This window comes from Andrographis paniculata, unplaced genomic scaffold (assembly GCF_009805555.1).
Source record: "Andrographis paniculata isolate CXL003 unplaced genomic scaffold, ASM980555v1 Contig9END, whole genome shotgun sequence".
Taxonomy (NCBI): Eukaryota; Viridiplantae; Streptophyta; class Magnoliopsida; order Lamiales; family Acanthaceae; genus Andrographis; species Andrographis paniculata.
Window position 1 is genome coordinate 4,306,118 of NW_026137639.1, and position 18,845 is coordinate 4,324,962.

General features: G+C 35.6%; 1 protein-coding gene across 1 annotated transcript; it reads right to left on the reverse strand.

Annotated features, from left to right (window-relative positions):
* Positions 1-5,770: 5,770 nt before the first annotated feature.
* Positions 5,771-9,508, reverse strand: LOC127244142 (AP2-like ethylene-responsive transcription factor AIL5). The gene is made up of 9 exons (XM_051264506.1): positions 9,196-9,508; positions 8,658-9,000; positions 8,483-8,565; positions 8,267-8,275; positions 8,016-8,104; positions 7,832-7,905; positions 7,638-7,688; positions 7,469-7,545; positions 5,771-7,027 (listed from the first exon to the last, which is right to left on the reverse strand). The coding sequence occupies exons 1-9, from the start codon at positions 9,287-9,289 to the stop codon at positions 6,291-6,293; spliced, it is 1,557 nt and encodes a 518-aa protein (XP_051120463.1). The 5' UTR covers positions 9,290-9,508; the 3' UTR covers positions 5,771-6,290.
* Between the last annotated feature and the right edge of the window lie 9,337 nt (positions 9,509-18,845).

The following is an 18,845-nucleotide window of genomic DNA, read 5'->3' on the forward strand; positions in this document are numbered from 1 at the left end:
ACTAGACTGCAATAAGTAATTATAGGTCCTTTTTGTCTAGATATATTATGTATGGTATTTACTTATATAAAACCTAATATTAGAACTTATAATTTTAGTCTTGAAGTTAATAATGTAATTAGTTCGATATTGTTGTTTTAATAATCCAGCATAGAAACTTTCTTTGGTGGGATTGATTCCATTCAGTTGCTGGCAATGATTGGAGAGCAATTTCATCATGAAGATCAGATATGCAGAGCCGTTGTCAATGTACGAAATAGGCAAGATAAAATTTCACTTGTCTGAGGAATGACTTGAACGATTCACTATCCACATTTTATAGCCTCACACTATGTCAATTCATGTTGTTATTATGAAATTAACATTTTTAGGTGAGCATTGGAAAACAATGGAAAGAGTTACTGAATTACAATGACAATATCGGTTTAATATTCCATGTAAGTTTCTTGTCAATCATGTTTAGCACCTCTTTCATTCTACATATTTTCCTAAGAGATAATTTACCTACTCTTCTAACATAAGAGGATGCGAAGAAGCTTGACAGGGGTGCCAAAAACCAATACAATGTGTAACTTCTTCATCCGCTGAGTGCTGTAGAGGTCTTGTTTGCTTCACATATATCTGTGATATGTCCATCACAATTAACCAACTAAATTTCCTTTCTTGAATCCAACTAACTTGTGATTATCACCATCCCTGCTTTATGATCTTCAGACAGCTCTACGTAGTTGAATTGAATATTAAAATTGTTGTTTTGCAGTCGTGGCATAATTTTAGACTAGTACCAAGTCTCTTCAAACTTTTCAGTATCTAAAGTTCTCTTCTGCCTTAGTCTTGCATACATTAAAAGTTGAGATTGGGTTATTAAAGCAGTATTTCATAATTCATAAACACATGCTTCTTCTTGTTCATGTCTTAGGTCAAACACATCATATTACTTCAACATGTGAGCATAGGGGCAGAAGCTCCTATCGTCCAGGTCTTACATCGAGCAATGTCTCAGGAAAGTTATATGTTGCAATTAAAATCACAAAAACAACGAGTGATGTATTTTATATATCAATTCTAGAGTTGGTGCAAACTTGATTTTTCATGAATAGATACCTCTGATCAATAATTTAAAAGTAATTTTTATTTACCGTAGGGCTGACAAATGGAATGGCAACACATTGGCATGCGAAGAGACTCTAAAAGTTGTTAATAAAGGGGAAGAATGCATTATTTGGTTAAAGGATACGACAAATGGTGCTTTACTGACACTAGGGTTCATCTCAGCTCACCATAATGATTTGTGTTAATTTAAAAAATTGTCTTCTATCTGTAAATAGGTGAACTCTATGCTCGGGCGTTTCTTAAAGAGGGAGAGCCATATCCAGTGGAACCCCGTGATCGATAGCAACAGGTTGGAATGTCCATTGTGAACTGACATATCTTATTTTTTTTTATATATATACTCTAAGATCCAGACACATATATGTACACACACATGCATATATTTACCTCAGTATTATCACATGTTTTATCCACATTTAATTCTTTTACGAATTTGTTACCATAATTGTCAAGATTTATACTATTGGCTGTAAGTTTGTAAATATCTGGTATTCTGTTTGCCCATGACAACTTTGTTTTCGGAAGTGCGGAAGTGCAAAAGTCTTGGTCTGCATTACCTTTTTTTACAGTCGAACCTGCATTTAAGCAATTTAAGTCTTTAATAATTATATTCCATTTCTCGGTCAGGTCAAACAAGAGACCAATATATCTTATATCTGCCCCAGCTATTATAGAGCTCCTGATCTGATTTTCGGCCACATATTATACTACTAGCATCGGGATTTGGTCGGTTGGATGTGTGTTTGTTGAGTTACTTCTCGAACAAGTAGTTAATGTTATTGTTGTAGGTTTTTTTTGCCATTTTCAGAGTATTACACCTTTGCACAGAAAGCTATATAGACTATATTGCTTATATATGTTTTCTTGCCCTTAGCCTTTGCCTTTGCAGCCTTTGTACGGTTATGTTTCTATTTTTTGTGGTATCTATCGATTACAGAACTATGCTTATAAATATCGTGTGATTCGCTCGTATTTTGTTTATTAGATATTTGGCTTGGTGGAATATACTTTATAGTTTGGATTTGTGTTGTCGTAATATATGGTTTAAGACATGTATAGATTGTTTAAGTGCTCTGTGATGTTGCGTGCCCATTGAAAATGTCTCTTTGAAGCAAGTTCTTACCTTTTTCCTTTTGGGTTTGTAAATGACTGTTCTTAGCTTTCTCATATGTTTTCTACCTAAAATTTATATTAAATACAAGCTTAAATTGTCACCCAGCATAGTGGGCAAACATTTAGGAAAATAGAAACAAACTGCTATGTCCTGGTTTATCGGATGGTGTGAAGTTTGATTTATTAATGGTGTAATTTTATCACATGTAGATCCGACTTGTGTAATGGACTTCAATCTGGAGTTGCATAAACACCAGTAGGATTGTGTTGAAACCTGTAGAATAGTCATAAGTAGGTGCTATTTGCATACTTGCTATCTTTGCTTACTATGTGAACGATTGACTTATAAGAAATTTCGATAGCACCGATGTGATCTGTTAAATTGTCATATACAATGTTACGATATGTGGATTTGCTTGTGTTATGTACACTGTTAATATAGGGGCAGTAAAATCAGTGGTATTATGCCGACTCTTGTGCTGGTCTGGTATTTTTTATCTTTTACCACATTGTTTATGGCTAAGCTGCTATTACACTATTTGGGTACACTATGACTTTCCCCAAAAAATGTTGAAAGTTGACTTTATTATTGAAATCCTATGTAGTCCCTTGCTGCCAAGGTGTATCTCTTGTTAGTGATGAATTTGGTAGATATAATTTGATATATCAGTGGTCGGTACTCTGAACTTGGAACTGCATCTACGGATGTCTGCTCGTATTTAATGCATAAATGGTAGTTAATCTCATTGAGACATAGTACTACGACACATACATGGAGCACTCCCATTTGGGGGTTGCCATATGGATATAGAACTTCGAAATTTTTTTTTATTTGATATTGTACTGATATTGCTGGTTTACATTTGTTTATTGGAGGATGATCGGTTTATAGATCGAGCTGCAATCACATAGGAAATTAGGATATAATGTGCTTTGGTACCTAATTCATGGATATAATACCATGTATTGTACGACATGTCTGAATATACATACTCGTATTGTTCTAGTTGCAAAGTTTTAGACTTCTAATGTCTGTGTTATGGCATGTTATACATACAGTTTGAACGTCTGTTGATATATACGGCTCAATATACTCAAAAATTGCACTTGTGGATGTTGTAGGTGACACACTTTCCCTGGTCAAGGTCTTCGTGACATCCGCCTCAGTCCCTGACACACCCCTTATTTTGCCGACCATTGCTGGGGCGACTACTCTTCGCGATGTCGTTGGTGAAGATCCTATTGAGTGGAACTACAAGGATGTACGGATCTACTTTCATACATTTCTTGTATTGCCTTCCAAAATTTATAAGAAATATGACTTAAACTAATCTTTGTGTTGGCAATTGCAGCTCATGCGCAGCCCCTGAAGCGTATCTACCGATTCACCCATGTTAGTTGCCTCGTTTGTCTTATGGATTGTATGTCGTACTTGTTTTTGGATGGATTGTGTTGAGGCTGTGTGAACTATATGTGGAATGGATGCATAGATCATTGGAGTTTTAATTCGTGTGGTGAAAGATGTGGTTATGGATTGATGGATATCCGTACTTGCTTATTGTTAGGCTTGGTGTTTGAACTGTTAAGCCCGTTTTGCGGAACATGATGTTGTTGTGTAATGCTTGCTAGGCTTGTTTTATGGGTTGCTTTACTTCGTTGTAAGGTATGGAGATTTTCCAGTAAAAATTGTGGTGTCCATGTGCCTTAATGTTGGGATTCAGATTTTACTATGAATTAATGTTTGCAAGTATTGCCAATGATGATGTTTATAGCATAATGTGTATACGGAATTTCTTTCGGTATTTGGGAGATCACAGCAAGTCATTTTGTTACGCACAATTTCAATTGCAGTGTAACTACTATTTTTCATAGCATGCTATTTCTGCGTAACAAAAGGATGAAATACCGTGACAAAAAGTGGTCCTTGGATATTTGTTGTTTCAGGTTGTTCCGTAACTATAGGAAAGTATATTTTTTTATTACGGGTTTAATGTCGTTACAAATATTCGTAACAAAAAAAATATATATAACAAGCGATCACAGAAACATTTTTGTAGCGCGACGACCTTTCGTAACAAATATCGTAACTAAAAGCTCTGACACACGCGCGGAAGGATCAACATTTGGTTACGAGAGGAAATTCGTAACAAACAGCGTAACAAAAACCCTGCATTAGGGAGCATTGACCGACAGTAATAGTTACGAAAAATGGCGTGGCAAAAAACATTCGTTACGCGAGTACACATTACGGAAAAAAGTCGTAACAAAGGCGTAGCAAATACGCAAATTGCACGAAAAATGACTTTTTGCTACGATTTTCCGGCCGTAGTAGAAAACAGTTTTTTTAATAGTGAGAATGCTTTTGAAATCTATTACTAAAGTTTAAAAACTAATGTCTTTTCAACTAATCTCCGAGTTATACTTTTGACTCGACTGTCAGACAAATTGAGAGGTTGAGTGCGAACAAAAGGAGTACGGCGCAAGTTTTATTTTCGGTTGTGGATAATACGGTTTAATCTTAACTTCAGATACAATATACTCTTTCATTTTCAATTCAAAGTATAATTTTTATCATTTTCGTATATTTCACTTAAAAGTACATTTTTCCTATTATTAAAATTAATCATACACTAATACGAAAATATATTTAATGCTTACTTAAATTACAATCATATAATAACATATATAATTACTTTATACATAAAGTCAAAGAGCAAAAATATCAAAATCTCTTAAACACTTTTGTAACCAATAAAATACTATTATATCTTAATATATTACAAAACCCCCAAATGCTACATTCAAAAGAGATAAAGGGCATTGTAGATATATTACCAATATGTAAATCTGAAATTTTGATTATTAAATCAAATCTTGCATTTGGTTAGCAAGATATCAAAATTTGTCATAAGATTAAAGATTGTCTTAATTAGTATTTGAATAAACTCTCAAATTTAGATATTATTAAAGATAAAAAAATAAATTGATTAGTATTAATTCTCTCAATTATTACTTTTGTAAGAAAGAGTTACTATCTCTTTGCATTATGTATATAATAGAACGATGTGTCGGTCTATAGGATTGATTTGATCGTAATAAATTAGATCCAATATCTCCATGAAAATTGTTATTATTTATTTCAGTAATATATTTAATTTTTTGCACTTTTTCGTCTTCTCCTTAAGTTCTTTACTTTCTTTACTATCAAACATCTTAATACCATTTGTACTTCTTAATTCCTTTACAATCAAACGTCTTTAATACTATTTGGTACTTTAATACTATTTGGTACGAATTTAAAATTTAATTACTCTAAATTCTAAAAGAAAAATAAAATAAAATCTTTTGATGATCATCCAATTGTAAATTCAACCCACCTTAACTATACCATATTTTGAATAAAACATGTATATTTTGAAAGGAAAAATATATATTTGGAAATTGATGATAGATATAAAAATGCAAACAAACAAGTACTCTTTTATTTGATAGCTTCCAATTCTGTTTTATAATTATTGATGAAGTTTGCTTTATGGAACAAGTCTTAAAAGTTCTTCCATTTTCATTGACCTTAATCATTCACAAGGGGACTCTCCTCAACACAATTAGCCCTAAACATAAGTATATTCCACAACTCACTGTCGGTCGTCGGTCAAGCCAACGAGACACCCACAAAAGTGAAAAGGTAACAGTAAAAGAGCAAAGAGAGAATTGAAAACGCCATGACCTAACAACAGAAGCAGAAAGATTCAGTTGGGACATACAGGAGGACCCGACCCGACCCGGTAATGATTGTCAATCCCATTTTGTTTTTCAGTCCCATCCATCCATTCATCCATCCCCATTCCATGCCATGCATTAACAATAATAATAATCATTAAAAGCAAAGTAACAAAAGACCACCACTTTTTTGACCAACCCACTCACCCACCCACCCTATCTGTTGTGTTGCTGTGAACATAATTCACTACCCCCACACCCCCCTAGCTACAACTCTGTATCCCACAACAGCTAAACACCATTACATAGTAATAGTAATTACTATACCATTTATCTCCACCTCTTCATTCCACGCCAAAAATCGGTGTCTGAAATGCCGATAGACTTGCTTTTGGACCCTGGAATGTATGGCCTGTTGATGGTGATGGAGCTTGCTGCGCATTAATCCAACTGTTGCTGCTATTGCTATTGCTATTGCTATTATTGTTATTGTTGCCCACAATCCCTACATGCGCTTCACGGCTTGTACCATTAGTGCAAACGACGGCGGCGGATGGGCTTTGAGGAGTTGTACCATTGCTGCTGCTTTGCTGCTGCTGATAGTACACGTAGCCGGCAAGAAAATTCTGATCATGACTCCGGCCGGCGGGGAAGTCCACGCAGTAGGGCGTTGCACTGGCGTCCGGGAACATAGGGTTTGTGGCCACGGCGGCGCCGGCTGGGGTTTGGTACCCTAAAGCGGCGGCCCAGAGATGGTTCGGCGGCTGTTCTGGCTTCATGGGCAGGCCGCTAAAGGTTATTGTGGGAGTAGAAGAATTCTGAGAGAGAAAATGGAGTGACGTGGAGGAGGCGAGATCCTTGTTTTGGACGACCTCCGACGATGACGGGAGGCCATCACTCTTACTGTCGGACTCCGATGATGTCTTGGATTTGTTGACGGCGTTGGCGCCGCCGATTGGCAGATTGCTGCTGGCAATGCTCTTCACGTCGTAACGGCTCATGTCGAAATTGGTCACGGCGTTCAGTCCCCGGAATTTGATCGCAGCAATGTCGTACGCCTCAGCAGCTTCCTCCTGAGTACCTGATCCAGACAGTTTAGTTACGCAGCACAAAGTTAATGAACAAATAATAAGTATATAACAAAGCAGATTAAGGTCAAAAAAATAATAATAATGAAAGAGAAAAAAAAAATAAATAATAGTATCTCTTTTGTTTTTATGGCACCGATTCGACACCCAAGGAAGGGTCGCCACGTAAATCTATTGCAGTGTACAGAGAAAAATATTAATATTTGGAGGGTGTAGATATTTCGTGACGTCCACCGCCAGGAGAGGCCAATAGAAACCTAGTGAGCATTTAAGACGTCTGCATATTTATTTGTCATATATTGTGTGCTGCTGCTACATGCATCATTATCTATCTCTTTACTTCCACTTGAATGAATAAATAAAAATAGTAATAATATTATATATATATATATATATATAGAGAGAGAGAGAGAGAGAGAGAGAGAGAGACTCACTAAATGTGCCCAGATAGAGATCTTTGTTTCCGGCGACTCTCCCGATTCTGGCCTGCCAGCGGCCGTGCTGGTGGTGTCTGCAAGAATCCCAGGCAGGAGAATGAGAATAATATATATTTTGATTTTTTGATACATACGAACTGGAAAACGCTACTGTAAATGGAGAGACCTGGTGACTCCTCTGTAAATTGAGGCCCCTCTTGAGAACCCACTGCTTCTTCTGCATATAAATATAATATTAATAATAATGGTAAAAGAAAAAACAATGCGAACAGATGAAGAACAGTGAGATCGATGTCAAGAAACAGTTTTTGAGTTTGTACAAATGTGGCAAAACAATAATATACTTTTGAGAAAAAGAACCTTCTGAGTGAAGCCACAAATTCCTGCCGAGTCATGTGCTTCATTTCCTCCATTTCTTTCTCGTAGTCCGAAGCCTGTGTGCATGCAGAGATAATTCTTGTTAACTTATATTTTTTCTTTTCTAAAAAAAAAAAAAAATAATGTTCGAATGTGTGAATTAAATATAGACGTTGGTGATCCATACAGGAAAATTGGTGGTGGTGGTTGGACCCCAATACTTGAGGGCAGCAAGATCATAAGCCCTAGCTGCTTTCTCCTCTTTATCATAGCCTCCTTTTTTGGGTAAATGATTCAGAAATGAAACACCAGTTTAGTAATACTGTCATGGAAATTGAGAATCCAAGGAGAATCTCAACACCCCGGAAATTGAATAAAATTTTGGCATCAGGGAAAAAGTGATTGGATACACACAAGTATGAATGATGCAGTACTTACCCAAATAAACTGAAATATTTTGGACCAAAATGATGGATTTGAAATTGTCCCGTGTAGCAATCATTTGTCACGTCCATATTCCAAAAAGAGAAACCAACATCAGAAATATAATTTATGGTTCGGGTAATCAATGGAAAGTGATATTGATCACTGTAAAAGGGCAAAAAAAAAAGAAACCCTAATTTAGAGAATTAGGGTACACTAGTTCAAATTAACCTTGTCTGCCTTTCCTACTTTGGCCTTCTCTTCTGCAACTATTGTCCCATAGATGAGCTTCGTATCTTCCAGTCCACCTGTGTCTGTATACATATTAAAAGTTAATAATATTTCAAAACCCTAGTAAGGTCATCAATCATGGTTAAGGTATAGGTTCTTGGGGTTTGAATTGTACCTGGTAACTCCTCTGAAAATAGATGTACGTTGGCCGAATGTCTCGACGGATTTCTTCACCGGCGCCGCGGTGGCGGGATGCCGACTTTTGTCGGTGGAAAACCCGCTTAAGAAACCGGCAGCGATTGTCTTGAGTTCGGAGTCGTCGTAAATATCAACTCCCGGCATGCTACTAAGCCCAGCGAATCCATCAGCAGCACTTCCTTCGTTGCCGGAAGAGATTCCGGCGGCACCGAGGAAATCCTCCAGCTTCGGACATCCGCCGCCGAGCACCGCCAGACGCTGATCTGCTACTGCAGTTGCCCTAGTACAGCTTCCATTTTCTTGATCCAGAATCCCACCGCCTGCAGAACAATTACACATCAAATCCCATTATATAGGCTGCAGTATAAACAATATCTTCTCCCAAATATATATATATAATTTGTTACAATCCAACAATTAATAATGACAAGAAATAAATGAAAAATTTAAAAAAGGAGTGGAGTATATATATATATATATATGGGTGAGGAAAAAGAGAAGAGCTGAGGATATACTTGGGAAGAGGTGGGAATGGTTGGAAAGCGAGAAGGCGAGCCAGTTGCTGCTGCTATTGTTGGTGTGGGAAGAAGAAGAATCCATATCATCCATTAAGCCTAACCCCAAAGTTGAAGCCAAAGCCACCTGCCTGGGTGAGCGTGAAAATTTCGACAACAGATGATGGTGATGATGAGGGAGGAGGCAGAGAGAGAAAGAAAGCAAGAGAGAGAGAATGAAAGAGAGGGGGGTGTCTTTGGGAAACAGCACTGCTCCAAGACTCAGACTCAGTTTGTTTTGTGGGAAAGAGTGAGGGAATGAGAGAGAGAGAGAGAGAAAAAGGAGGAGAGATATAGAAATGGTGAAAGAGAAATGCGCACGGCAAACGAGGCGGTTCTTCTCTCCTGTCTCTATCCATTATATTGCTTAGCTTAATTTGCTTCCTCTTTTGTATATATGCATCTAATGTAATTTACTTCTCAGTGGACTCATTAATCCATACCATAATTTGCATTGTGATCATCAACACTCCAATCAATTAGATCTTTAAAGGCAATTATATTTAGCAGTAATGAAGTCACATTATTAATTAATTAATTAAAATCCGTTGCATGTATGTATGTAGTATGTATATGCATGTTCTGACTGGTCAATCAAACTTTAATACATGACACGAGTCAGGAGGAGGAGGTCGAGGACCAGAACCCGGACCAGGACAAGGCTGGAATTCAGTGAGTTGGGCGGCAATATTACTATAAGAATACTAATAATAATAGTACTAAGAATAAGAATGCAAAATGGATCTCGAGGAAATGGAGGCAAAGGCAAGTGGATAGCTGCCATGGGATAACTGGGGCGGTTTGCTCTGCTCTGCTCTGCCCTGCTCACTCTGCCTTCTCATCAAACTAATTAAATAGAAAATTAATAATAATAATAATAATAATAATAAATTAGCTAAGGTACATCCATTCAGATAAGATAATTAATTAATATCAATGACAATTAGTTAATGATGCACGAAGGAGGAGTAGTGGTAAAATAAGGATGTGTTTGTTTGCGGAGAGAAAAGCCAACAGAAGCTACAGCTACTGCATGCAATGCCACCTTCCGTCTCGCTCTGACACGTGTTACTCCACCGCTGTTTGTATATTCTCCCGCCATTTGCTTTTTTCTTCCACCTAAAACTTTCTTTCCAGTTATCATGTCTGTCCTAGTGTTTTCTAGAGGTCGCTTTCAAGTTTCAACATGTTTTTAAGGGTGTGTTTGGTTGGGGGGTTTTGGATTTTGAATTGGAATTTGAATAGTAAAAATTTTGAATTTAAATAGTTGTATGATGTGATATAAATAGGTATTGATGTGATATTTTTAATGTAAAATTAATTTTTAGTATAATATAAAAAATAAAAAATAGATGTTTGATTTGATTTTTTGGAAAAAAAATTTTGGATCAATAGTAGAATTTTGGTAAAATCCTTCAAACAAACGAACCCTAAGTTGTTTTAGAAATATATATTACTTGTTCCGCCAGTTAAATCTACAAAGGGTGTGTTTGTTTGGGCTTTGATTTTGAGTTTTGAATAGTAAAAAATTGAATTGAAATAATTGTATAATATGATATAAAAAATTAAAAATAAATATTTGATTTGCTATTTTATAAAAAAAAGTTTTATAAATAATGAAAATCTAAACAAAACCTCCAAACAAACACACTCATAATTTATTTGAGCATATAATTTAAAAATAATATTATTTTAATATTAAAATAAAATGAATAAAAAATAAATTAAGAATAATATAAAAATATTATTAAAAATTGATAAAAAGTTAATGAATAAATTAAAAAAAAGTAAAAAAATAAAAAATTATATTACACCCCTTCTGTTTTAGTAAAAATGCACAAAATACCCTGTATTTTATTTATCGCATGAAATTCCCTTGTGTTAATGTAAAGTTTGTACGAAACACCTTTCTTGTTCAAAATTGATATTTAGTTATAAATAAATACCTAAATTACGCAAGCTTTATACAAATAAAAAGCGTAAAATATCTTAAATAATTTTTTTTGCATTAAATAAATAATTTATTAATCCTTCATTTTATACTTTTTGGAGACAAATTGTGTCTAATTTTTATAAAAATTCTAAAATTAAATGATTGATCAATTATTTATTTATTTATTTTATTCAAAAAAATTATTTAAAATATTTTACGTTTTTTATTTGTATAAAACTTATCTAATTTAGGTCTTTATTTCGAACCAAACATCAGTTTTGGATAAGGAGTTTTCATTAACACAAAGAGATTTCACGCAATAAATAAAATACAGGATGTTTTTGTGCATTTTTAATAAAACACAAGGATGTATTATATAATTTACTTAAAAAAAAAAAATGGGGTTCGTTTACCAATTTTTTTTATACTATTTTTAATATATATATATATATATACTCACAAAAGTTAACATTTAATTTAAAATAATATTATACTTTCAAATATGTTTGAGACTGCGGAGGTAATTAGTAGTTCGGTTAAGAGGAATGGATGAGCCGAACAAGCAGTCCCAATCCAACATAAATTTGTGTACGAATAAGGAAAAACTTAATTTAGATAATAGAGATAATAAGATAGCGAATCAAAAGCTTCCTAAAAAATGGGGAAGTTGAGAATAAAGTAAAAAAGAATTATAGGTTAAATTTCGGCGAAAATACTGGAGCGGATATATAGTGAAAATTATCTTAATTTGTAAAATAATATATATATCACTAGAATGAGATAAAAGAAGAACACTCAAGCAATTCAAGCAATTTCCAATCCTATTTTTCAATTCAACTTCCTGCTCTTCTTTTACTCTGTCTTTCGTCGACTTTGCTTCCCATATTAAAATATTTTTCAATTTGATTTGCACCGTATTCGGTCCATCATCGGACCACCGTTCTAAGAATATTTTTGTTTGGAGGTGTTGTGATTCAATATCCGACTGCGAGATAAGTTCAGATCCTTTCTTGAGGAGGCCGGAAAACCCAATTCACGTCGATCTTGACCGGCCTAATCCATTGGGCCGCCATCGACGAATTTCAGCGATAACAGTTTAACACGCCCAATGAGACTCCAACGAGTCTCGCATTTCATGCAATTAAGGAATGGCAAATTACCATCTCCGGATAGCACCGCCATGCCGAAAGAAAAATGAGTCGCCTGAAAAACTTCGGCGCCACATGTTTTTGGGGAGATCACACACGATGAGTACTCTAAAACTCCGGAAAGTATGGAAAGAATGATGACGATTCCGGCCAGCATTTTACAGGATCAGATCCATAATGAGATTCAAGCGGCACTCCATGGGTCGGCGCTGGAACTTTTCCGGTACGTTATGAATTCTCATAGATGAGGGACAAGGAAACTTTCAAGGAAAAGACACAGACGGCCAACCCCGAAATTACCGGAAATGACCCTCCGGAGAAGGCAATGCATGGGGGCATGGCCGGATCACCTCCGGTATCACTTTAGTATGGCAAACTAACCATACTAGCCAAAGGACACGGAGGCAGGGGCCTCCCGGACGAGGCTATGGCTGAAGAACCTGGGCGGTCCTCGGGGTAGGCCATCTCAGGGCCGTCTTTACAACCGGGACATCTGGGAAGCAACAAATGTGCACCACCCACGTCCCAATGGCATATTAATCTTCTTTTTGGTGGAATAGGCGCCCCATACATCAGGAACAGATGTAAACGCTCAAGGGAACTTCCCGTCAGGAAGAGGACTAACCGACCCTTGGGGAGCATGGCCGATGATGGCCTCGATACCTCTGTTCGCCCTATTAGCCCTTGGAGTTGCTTGGGGAGCATCCGCTCCACCTCCAAACACATCTTTGGGGGCAGCCCTATCACCTTCGGGCCCATGGGGGAGAGCTCCATCATCGGTAGCGGTTGCGCAGGGTTCTAGTCTACTAGCTCCGGCTTTGCCGCCTCCACCGGAGGGGCAGACAACATACCTAGAAGTTGCCTCTACTGGACCAGCCGGACAACCACACGGATATGGATCCTCATATCAGGGGGCTCAGATCCACTTTGGAAACTTTGCCCCTCCACCGACAATACCGTTGAGAGTGCTCTCCAAAGGAAATTGAGCACGCCCTTCTCCTCTGCCACAACTCCCACATGGGTATCAACAATCCTTCCCTCGTGTTTAGCTAGGTCTAGGATAGCATGGAGGACAATCCTAGATTGCTCCCCCACTGCCGTCGATCATCAACCTTCAGGCCATCGAGGAGGCTGTATGGTGATCTTATTAGGGTGCCTACTAGGCTACATTATCAACGACCTTTTCCAGATTAGGTCACCATTGACCATCTCCTTCCCTGGAACGTCTTGATTCTGGAATTCACACTATTCTCGGGAGATGATCGCGCTCCACCATCGAGCATATCAGTCGGTTCACGGCGCAATATAGAGGCGAATTCGGGAACAACGAGTGGTTCAAGCTTCAACTATTTTTTATGTCCCTCACCGGGCCAGCATTCACATGCTACACATCTTTACTGCCAAATTCATTCCATTTTCGGAAGTCACGATATCGGATTTGACTAACTTACAACGACAACACAATGAACCAGTGGAGCATTTTCGGAACGGTTCCGCAGAGCAGAGAAACGATGTCAGTTTTGGATTCCCAAAAACTAAGTTGTCTACATGGCCATTGGCAATATGACGCACCAGCTCCGAGAAAAGCTGACTTTCCAAGAATACAATGATTTTTGGCAGCTCACCGGAAAGCAATGAAGGCGGAACAGCTCCTCCGGGACACCCATGCCCAGGTCCAGAAAGAGGAGTCAAACTATTTGGACGACCCGGAGGAGATGTTTTCAGTCGAGATCTCAAAAGGGAAAGCGTACACTTGTCTGTCGTTGAAATTACCTAGAAGGAAGGAAGTGAATCCTAAGGTACAATATACGTTTGATATTTCTAAGACCGAACAAATTTATGATTTTTTGTTGAAGGACAATCAAATCTAGTTCAAAGAGGGGCATAAAATGCCATCTGAAGAAGAATTGAACGGAAAATCTTATTGTAAGTGGCACGACCTTTACGGACATCAAATCAGGAGTTGTATTGCTTTCAGAAATGCAGTACAAAAAAAGCTATCAAGGAGGGCCGCCTATGGTTGACCGACAAGCCGGAGATGAAGATCGATACGGAACCATTTTCGGCTCCAATCAATGTTATTGGTGTCTGACCCACTAGGTGGAACCGATCAGCCCCATATGGTGGATGTAACCAAGAAGAAGTCACCCAAAAAAAAGAACGTATTTGAGCGGCTTGGAAGGACCATAAAACCACCATGAAGAAACTCGGTGTGGGATTGCCTCTCGCTGCATAATACCTTTGCCGGAGTTAGTTTTAAGAAAAATGGCGAGGTGTAGTGAGTAACTTCTTTTGATCAAGTAGTGATAACCTCTCATGGCATGCGACGGCCGAAACAGCCCTTGGAGGATGAGAGCTGGACCAAAAACATAAAAATGAGGAATCAGCCCCTTATTAGGACTCAACAGCGAAGACGGCAGTGTTAGCTCTGGGCAGCACACATTTTCTCGGAAGAATAAGGGCAGCAACGCGGACAGCCCCAGGAAGGTCGAGGGTAGATTGTTACTAATGAAGATGTACCAATGGAACAATTACTTCCTCGGAGGAGAAGGCGATGAGAATGGAGGTCAAAATAGGTTGTTCCAGAGGACAGAGGCGATTCAAAATAGTAGGCTCCCCCGGAGATACCAATAGCACCTATTTCGGAGGACGAGCCTGTCATTGAAGTATTGGAAGATGATAAGACATCACTTGCAAGTCTAGACATCATCACGAATGACTAGGAGTTGGAAAGGGTGTTACACTACGAAAAAGATTTTTATGTAAATACTATCGGCTTCTTGCCCAAGGAGTTTGTAGAGACTTTGACAAAATGCAATGAAAGGATTCGAAATCCTCGTGGAGATCAATGCACGACCTTCATGCCAATTTGTTCTCAATGAATAAGGATCGGGAAGTGATACGGTACCTTGAAGGACGAATTCACAAGACATACGGTGCCACCGGAGGACCCGAATCTGTCTCAGTGCGTACTCTTGAGAGGCAGAAAAATTTCTCATGTCCGCTGCCTTCTCCAGAGAATCAGAACAAAAAAGAGCTTTCCTTTCCCATCCCGAGGGATAACCCATCGTTTGAGGCTCAAGATATTGTCGAAGAAATCAACCTTGGTGACGATTCAGCCCCCTGGATGACGCATATCAGTTTGTTGATACTCCCGGATGATGCGGATCAGCTCATTGTTACCTCCGGAACAAAAACAACGATTGACGGCTTTGATCCAAGAATACCAGGGCCGCTTTACATGGGATCACCACGAGATGCCGGCGTTATCCAAGAGTTTGGTGGAATATCGGCTACGAAATCTCATACAAAAATATTGGGCTTCAAAGTTCGACAAACGTTTTGCACAAATATTTTTGTGCGGAGCATTTGTTACTCCCAAATATTTTCGGGCCTCCGGAGGTGATTAGTAGTCCAGCTCGGAAAAGTGGATATGCTGGCCCAAGCAGTCCCAATCCAGCCGAAATTTGTGTACGGATAAGGACAAACTTAATTTGGATGATGGAGATAATAAGAGAGTTAATCAAAAGCTTCCTAAGAAATGAAGAAGTTGAGAAAGAAGTAAGAAAGAATTATGGGCTAAATTTTGGGAAAAAATAATGGAATGGATATAGTGAAAATTATCTTAATTCATAGAGTAATAGATATATATCACCTAGGAGGAGAGAAAAAAAGAACACTCAACCGTCCGGCACTCAAATAATTTCATTTTGCCTCTTTTTACTTTCATTTTATTTATACTGATGAACTTAAATTCATGTTCTATTTTTCTAAGCATTTAAATTCAAGAAATTTTCAATCCTATTTTTCAATTAAGTTTTCTGCTCTTCATTTACTTTGTCTTTCGTCTACTTTGCTTCCCATATTGCAGTATTTTTCAATTTGATTCGCATCGTATTTGATCCATCATCGGGCAATCCTTCTACGAATATTTTTATCCGGAGGTACTGCGATTTAATATCTGACTGCGAGATAATCCCGGATTCTTTCTTGAGGAAGTCTGGGAACCCAATTCACGTCGATCTCGACTGGCCTAATTCATTTGACTGTCATCGACGAATTTGAGCGATAACAAATATATTTTTTATATTACCGACACAATTTCTTATATATCACATAAAAAATCAAATCAAAATACTAAACACACAAACTGCAATTATTATTTATTAAAATAATAAATAAGAATGTAAGGAAAAAAATTATTTATTATAATAAAATATGACAAATAAAAAAATAATTATATTATTTTAATGGACGGTAAACTACTAAAAAATCATAAATATGACGTACACAATAATTTTGGTCCTATATTAAAATGAAAGAAAACTTTATATAAAATTTCATAGGAATATTGATATAACTCGAATTAGATACAGTAACAAAAAATACTTCCTTTTTATTTGATATGACAATGAGTTATGATATTATTTTATTATTTTTTATATGAGCAATTATGTTAGTAATTTTAAAATAAAATTTAATATATATAATTTAAAAATTAAAATATGTATGTAAATAATTAAAAAAATATATCACAACAAAAAAATATATATAAAATGAATATTATTTTGTAAAATATAATGTTTTATATTGTACAAATAACTAGAAATATATTACTATATATTTTATTCGTGTATAATTAACAAGAACTAATTTAATAATAAAATAAAAATTGAGAGTTTTGGGCGTGTTCTTCCATAATTTCCAAAATATTGGATTCCTAAATAAGATACTACACATACTTATAATTTTTATATTACTTACATAATTCGTTATACCTCACATAAAAAAATACTTCTTTTAAAAAAAATCACTAAACAAACACACTTTTCAATGTTAGATACAAAAAAATTCTGTTTTAAAAATAGATAGAAATAAAAAATTTTGAGTAGATTATAATATTATATAATAGTTAATTAAGTTAATTTATATATTTTTAAATATATTTTAAATGTATATAATTTTCTAAAAGTAAAAATATATCAATTGTTATGAGACAGTATAAGATAAAAAATATATCAACTGTTATGGAATAAAAAAAATATACTCCCTCCGTCCCGGTCAAGATGACCCATTTAGTTTGAGATATAGTATTTTAGATACTATAAATTAGTAAATTATTAATGATAAGTTATGATACTACATCCATCCGGTTCTAAAGCCACATTTATTTTTTGCGTATTGATCTTTAAATATTAATTATTATATCAAAATTTAGTATAAATCAAAGGAAATAGGCAAAAGTACTTTTATTAGTGTCTTATAATACTAATATAATAACATTTGTACAAAAATATTATACAAATATAAGGATATTTTTGTAATGAAGCAAAAAGTAAATGTAATCATTAAAGGCGAACAGAGGAAATATTATTTTCTGATTTTTTATATAAGTAATATTGGTGGTATTTTAATTATTTTTATCATTATATCTCAATAAAATATATACATATATCATTTTGTAGAGAATAGAATTTTATATAATTTATTTATTTGGAATTAACTTAAAACAAATTTTATAAAAAATAAGGAGTTTTAAATATAGATAAAAATATTATTTATTGAAGAGAGAAATAGAAATAAAGGGGGTTTGAGTCGAATTTACGTGTAAGAGGTTAAAAATTTAATAAAATTAATTTATATTTATTAAATATGTTTTAGATGAATAAATTTACTAAAAATAGAAATAGATTATCTTTTATGAGATGGATAAAAGAGGAAAAAAAGTCATCTGTTGCGGGACCGAGAGAATATATGATAATATTGATGAATATTTTGTAGTATACGATAATATTTTTTAACACACTAGCTACAAGATTTTCGATACACCTATAAATTTTATGTATACCCTAAATATATATTGATTATATATATATATGTATTCTATCGATATTGGACAATATAAAAAGTATTTTAAAATTTATATGACATTACCGTTAAATTGTTGGCTCCAACATCGATTAAATCCCAACAACAACAACAATAGAACAGCTCCAAGATCAAAAAACTGTAAATTCGAATAAAACAAACAAGTTGTTTGCCATATGATCAGATAACATACACACAGATAATGACAAGAACATAAAACACAAGAAAATGTTAATTTTGTTCGACTATACAAACCTATATTTGGGGGATTCTAACCCATGTGGATTCATTATAAAAGCATTCGGAACATAAGAATTCATTGATACATTAAGAGTCACTCCACTCAAGAAATCAATACCCCCAAATTTCTTGAAGCTTCGTAACCCCAATACTATCCTATTTCATCTTTCCCATCACTTTGGTCTAGTGTTTCTCCATATCTACCTAAAAAACATGTTGCTATCAACACACACAATCTTTTCTTCTTCTTCATGATTACATTAAGATATTTCTCTCAAATCTCTCTCATCTCATTTTTCTCTCAATTTTTCACACTCTGCAACTCTAATTTCTCATATTGGTTGATGACCTTCTGCTTCTGTTTTTTGTTTTTTTTTTTTTATTTTTCAAGAAGATTTTTCAAAAATTTGTAAACAAACTTC

Bases quoted from the DNA above. Each gene is read 5' to 3' on its own strand.
- LOC127244142 (XM_051264506.1), bottom strand. From the start codon at position 9,289: ATGGATGATATGGATTCTTCTTCTTCCCACACCAACAATAGCAGCAGC. The intron at 9,001-9,195 runs GTATATCCTCAG...ATTGTTCTGCAG, and splicing joins CCATTCCCACCTCTTCCCAA to GCGGTGGGATTCTGGATCAA. The intron at 7,689-7,831 runs GTTCTTTTTCTC...ATTTATATGCAG, and splicing joins TTTGTGGCTTCACTCAGAAG to AAGAAGCAGTGGGTTCTCAA.